The 5,804-nt window shown below is 44.1% G+C and overlaps 1 protein-coding gene across 1 annotated transcript; it reads right to left on the bottom strand.

The window, feature by feature from the left end:
- Positions 1-2,377: 2,377 nt before the first annotated feature.
- On the bottom strand, positions 2,378-3,272 carry LOC149192403 (uncharacterized). Its single transcript, XM_089406924.1, has 2 exons — positions 2,532-3,272; positions 2,378-2,428 (listed from the first exon to the last, which is right to left on the bottom strand). The coding sequence occupies exons 1-2, from the start codon at positions 3,270-3,272 to the stop codon at positions 2,378-2,380; spliced, it is 792 nt and encodes a 263-aa protein (XP_089263050.1).
- Positions 3,273-5,804: the final 2,532 nt, after the last annotated feature.

The raw sequence follows: 5,804 nt of genomic DNA, 5'->3' as shown, positions 1-5,804 counted from the left end.
TCAACTTTCTTCCAAATTTGTTTTGCGAGTGGGCAGTCTTCCATGAGATGACTAATGGTTTCATTATTGGCATTGCAGTTTGGGCATCGGGAAGGCCCTATAAATCCTCTTTTTAGTAGATTATCCCAAGTTAGGATGCGCCTTTTACTTAATAGCCAGATGAAGGTTGAAATCTTGGGCCATAGTCCTTTGTGCCAGACTTGCTTCCAAATTTGATCTCTTTCCTCTTGGGTATTGGAATAACGCAGATGGTGAGCTTCTTTGGTGGTGAAGGTACCTCTGGTTGTGTATCCCCAACGTAATTTGTCCTGCTGGTTTGAGAGACGAATTCTCCTTTCTTGGAGTTCCTGTTCTATTTCTGTATATGTTTCTCCTTGCCAATCTGTTTGCCATTCTTGCGCGGGTTTCCATGTGTGAAGATCGTGATTTGAGGAGGTCTGCCAGAACTGATGAACCTGGGTGTGACCTATTTGCTTCATGTGTGCCTGCCAAAGAGGTTTGTGGAACAAATTTGCGAGTTTTGGGAGCTGTTGCCAAGAGTCCTCCCAAAATCTGGCTTCCGTTCCTGAGTGTATTTCCCAAAAGCTGTGTTCTTGGATGAAGCGGCTTTGCTTTTTTGCATTGTTCCAGATGAGTGAGCCTTGCACCGTTGGGTTGATTCTGATGAGATCACTCCAACTGCTGCCTCTGGCATATTTTGCTTGCCATAGTTGAGCCCATGGGGAGTTCGGCTTGGAAACCCAGTTCCACCATATTCTGGCACCCATTGTATTATTGCTATGTAACGGATCCCGAAGTCCTAACCCTCCTTCTGACTTGGTTTTGCACACCTCTGTCCATTTGACTAGAGCCCATTTCCTGTTTAAAGCAGTGGAACCCCAGAGGAAGTTGCGTTGCAGAGTGCGAATAGCCTTCAGAATCCCTTTTGGAGCTGCCAGGATGGAGAAGAGATAGAGCGGCATTGCTTGCAGGACAGATTTAATGAGAACAAGCCGACCTGCTAGATTAAGAGCCCTGTAGGTCCATGAAGAAAGCTTTGACTCAAGTTTGTCCAGAAGTGCTCTCCAGGACACCTGTTTGATCGCAGAATCGGAAAGGGGGGCTCCTAGATATTTTGCAGGTAAATGGGAGATGGTGAATCCCAGAGATCTGGCAATGGATCTTTGCGTGGAGGGGGGAGTATTGAAGAAAAAGAGCTGGGATTTGGAGGCGTTAATGGAGGTACCAGAAGCTTCAGAAAAGATATTTAGAAGGGTTTTGAATGCTGCGGCTTCTTTTACAGAGGGATGCCCGAAAAGCAGAGTGTCATCAACAAATTGTTGATGGGACTGAGGAGGGCGGCCGTGGAGAGATAAACCTTTGAGCGCTTGGGATGAAACGGCTGATTTGAGTAGCCTGCTTAATCCTTCGGCCATAAGGACAAAGAGAAAAGGCGAGAGAGGATCCCCTTGCCTTATGCCCCGAGAAGATTTGAAGGGAGGAGAGGGAGATCCATTCAATAAGACTGAAAAACTGGGAGAAGTAATGAGGCTCATGATCCATCTGGTCCAAGTTGCGTTAAAACCAAAAGCTAAGAGCATTTTATGTATATAATTCCAGCTAAGTTTGTCGAAGGCCTTTGAGAGGTCAAGCTTGAGAAGCATACCTGGTTTTTTTAGGAGCTTTAGAGAGTGTATGACTTCATTTGAGAGTATTATGCCATCCATGATTTGCCTTCCCTCGACATACCCTGTTTGCTCTGGAGAGATTAGTATAGGTAGAAGAGGTTTGAGACGATTTGCAATGACCTTTGAAATGAGTTTGTAGATTACATTGCATAACGCTATTGGTCTGAATTTCTCAGGCTTGCTGGAGGCTGCTTCTTTGGGTACCAAGGCTATGAAAGTTGTGTTGAGGGCTGGGAGGACCCAGTGCATGCAACGAGATTCATCCACTAGATTCCATACTTCAACTTTGATGAGCTCCCAAAATTCATGAAAGAAGTTGGCTGTAAATCCGTCTGGCCCAGGTGCCTTGCCATCTTTAAGTTGGGCCATGGCTTCTTCGACTTCCTTCAGCAAAACAGGTTGGAGAAGCTGATTGTTGTGGTCCTCATTGATTAATTTGGGAATGTGCTGTGTAATGGCGCGGATTGCTTCATCTCGATTGACTTCAGGTTCCTTTAGAATGTCCTTGAAGTAGTCTGTGAATTCTTTTTCCATTTCTTCATGAACTTCAATTCTATCACCCTGTTGGTTATTGACAAAGGTTATTTTGTTGTGCATACGCCTTTGAATGGTAGTTTTGTGAAAGAACTTAGTATTTTTTTCTCCTTCTTTCAGCCAACTGATTCGGGATTTTTGTTTCCATAAAATTTCCTCTTGTTGTTGGCGTTCTTCTATCTGTCTCCATAGGCTCTGCTCTTGTTGAATTTGTTCGTCGGTGCGTCCTGCAAGAATGAAATTTTGTTGAAGTTCTTTCATTTGCTGCTCCAGCTTCTGTTTGCTTTCCTGTATGTTGCCAAAATGGGTACGGTTCCATCGTTTTAATACTTGCTTCAGATGTTTTAACTTTTCCTGAAACTGATACATCTTGGCTCCCACTGGTGGTGAATATGATGTCCAAGCTTGAGTTACTATGTCCTTTAAATTGCTATTCTGTAGCCAGAAGGCTTCAAAGCGAAAGGGTCTGTTGCAGCCATGACCCGGTCTTGACCAGTGAAGCATAATGGGCCAATGATCCGAGCCACTTTGAGGGATTATTGTGGTACTGAAGTCTCCTCCCAGGTGGATCGCATTGTCAGATATAAGAAAACGATCCAACCTTGAGGCTATCTGGTGTGCTCCTTTGCGCTTGTTGGACCAAGTAAAAATACCATTGGAGGTAGGAATGTCCATGAGCTGATTGTTTTGGATGAATTGCTTGAAGCCCGAACTGTCGCTGTCGAGCCGCATCCTGCCTCCTTGTTTCTCCTCCATTGATTTTATGATATTGAAATCTCCCCCCCCAATCCACAAGGGGAAGCATCTATCTGTATTAAGGAGAGAGATCGTGTCCAAGAGGTCCAATTTTTGCTGAATTGACTGAGGGAAATATACATTGGTGAGGTGCCCATGAATGTTGGTGCCTATGAGATGGAACGTGGCTTGAATGAGATGGAGAGTGGCATGAAAATTGTCCAACGTAACTATTTGCGGATTCCATAAAATAGCCAAGCCGCCTGACGCCCCTGAAGCGTCAACAGAAATTGACCTACTGCCTGCCCATATTTTGTTGCTAAGTTTATCTATCATTGTGCTATTGCTTTTAGTTTCTTGGAGAAAGACTACTGCTGGTTGTTCTTGCATAATCAAATTTTTTATCATTCTGTGTTTTGAGGGACTGTTGAGTCCTCTGACATTCCAGGATGTGAGCTTCATGGAGATTGCGTTGAGGGTTTGAAGAACTTTGTCAGCTTGGGGAATAATCCCGAATCCATTAATGTCTCCCCAATTGTTATTGTTCTTTGAAGGTCTGTTTTCCGGCCTCTTTTCTTTGTTTCTTTCATGATTTTTTTTCCATCCCAGTGACTTCCACCTTGAATGCCCAGACTCTTGTGGTGGTGTACGCGCGACAAGACTCCTTCAATTTTATCTATTTGCCAGAGGGGGATTGATTCATATTCTTTTTGTTTGCATGCATTCTCCAATTTGGAGATATCCAGCTTGGAGATATCAAACTCTTCTAAGTTTACCTCTGCTCTGTCTTCCTCCATAGTGATCGGAATGTTTTGCTCCATGTCCTCAATATTATCGTGAAGACTTAAGGCGAGAGCGGCATCAAGATCCATATCTGAAGCTATTTGAATTTCATTCAATTTGGATTTCCCTTTGGAGGGGAGAGGGGGGTCGAGATCTGAGACAGATTTTGTGAGCATCAGAGGGGAAGCATCTGCAGGTTTGGATATGGAGGGATCTGACGGAGATAGGGAGATGGATCGGTTGGGGGGGGGTTCAATGGGGGTTTGATGGACCTGGTTTTCAGATTGGGATGGATTTGGTGAGTCCTGAGAGGCAAGAACCGTGAATCGGTTCTGGAGGTTCACCTGGGGGCCTGGATCAGGAATGGCCTGGTTTTTCTTGGCATGCCGGCGACGAGTGGGGACTTTGGTATAGCCATCTTGATCCTTATTAGTCTCATTCGCAGGAATGGATGGCTGAACATTTAAGGGGCAGTCACGGAAGAGATGGCCGTGCTCATGACATTTTCTACAGCGAAAGGGGATATGTTCATAATCTAAAGACTGCTTCCATTCATAATCATCGTGAAAGAGACTTACCGTGTCTGCAAGCGTCTTGGTTAGATGCATCTTGACGCATATCCTGGCATAGGAGGTGTATTTACGAGATTTTGTTTCGGTTGCAACTTTGATAAATATCCCCAGCTTGTTGCCTATATCAGCCAGTGTTTCTTCTTTCCAATATTCCACAGGGAGTGAATACATTCGAATCCAAACAGGGGCCCAGCTGAAGTCTTCTTTATCCGGATTGAATCTTGGCTTCCATTCAGTTAGATACAGACCGGAGGAGTTGAAGAAGTACGGGCCACCTTCAAATACTTTCGTTTTGTCTTCGAGACAGTTGAAGATAGCTGTGAAGAAACCCTTTGGGCCAAGCTGCAACGTCACTTGTCCTTTTGGCTTCCATTTGGAAGCTATCCAGCCTTGTAAGGCTTTCTCTGTGGGCCAAAATCCCAAAAACTTTCCAATGAGAGCGTAGTCCTGCATGTATTGTATTTCGCTATTGATACGGTGGCTGGGAAGATCCACCTTGATTGATTCTGCCGCCTTGGGTATACAGGTCCTGGAAGTCGCTTTGGTCTTGGATGATTCCGCATTGGTGTTTTTGTACTTATTTTCCGTGTTCTCGTCATTCTGGGCTGCATGCTGCTGTTCTGTCTGCGTCCTTTGCTGGTTTTCTTCTGTGGTTAAACCTGTGTCTGCAGTGGGCTGGATCACAGGCTTTTGCTTGTTGTCAGTCATAGGTGTGTCCCGTGGAGGGGAGGCAGAGCTCTCCCCTCCTGCATCTGGTACCATTTGCGGCCGTCAATGGAGAGACCTGCAGAATCGATGGCAGGTCGAAAAATGGCGGCTAGGTTTTGTTGTCCTCTAGCGGATCGCCTCAGAGCGCATTTTTTTCCGCAATGATGATCGAGGTAAAATTATTCCATTTTTGCATCTTATTTTACATATTTTTTGTCTATTGTTACATCCACTTTTGTTGCACCATATCTTGTGCCTACCATTGCAACCACATTTTCTTCCACGTTTGCATCCCCTATTGCATCCACTTTTGTTTCATCCATTTTTGCATATACTTTTGTTTCCGTTGTTGCATCCGCATTTGTTTCACCACAATTTGTGCCAAGTTTTACACCTACCATTGGACCCATGTTTGCTTCCACTTTTGCCTTCATGTTTGCATCCAAGTTTGCATTGACAACTGCATCTACTTTTGCATCCACTTTTGTGTCAGGTTTTTCATGTTGTTGTGCATCTACTTATGTTGTATCCACTTTTCATCCAATTTTACTTCTATTGTTGCCCCCATTTCTATGTTCGCTTTTGCATCCCTTTTCCAACACTCATCATATTTTCTGCATTGATGATATTCCTTATGGCATTGACAATTATGAACAATTGATGACAATGTCAATAATATTGACAATGATGAAAATGAAGATGATGGCGATGACATGAATTGTGATTATGATGATAAAGACGATAGTGGTTACAATGACAATGATGATGATGGCAATGATTATGATGATGACGATGCTAATGACGT

Source organism: Pinus tabuliformis, chromosome 2_2 (assembly GCF_031772625.1).
Source record: "Pinus tabuliformis cultivar Carrire ecotype Pingquan chromosome 2_2, CPIR1, whole genome shotgun sequence".
Lineage (NCBI taxonomy): Eukaryota > Viridiplantae > Streptophyta > Pinopsida > Pinales > Pinaceae > Pinus > Pinus tabuliformis.
This window is presented reverse-complemented; position numbering and strand designations above follow the sequence as displayed.

Coding starts and splice junctions, on each gene's coding strand:
- LOC149192403 (XM_089406924.1), bottom strand. CDS start 3,272: ATGATAGATAAACTTAGCAACAAAATATGGGCAGGCAGTAGGTCAATT. Junction 2,429..2,531: donor AGTTAAAACATCTGAAGCAA/GTATTAAAACGA, acceptor TCATTCTTGCAG/GACGCACCGACGAACAAATT.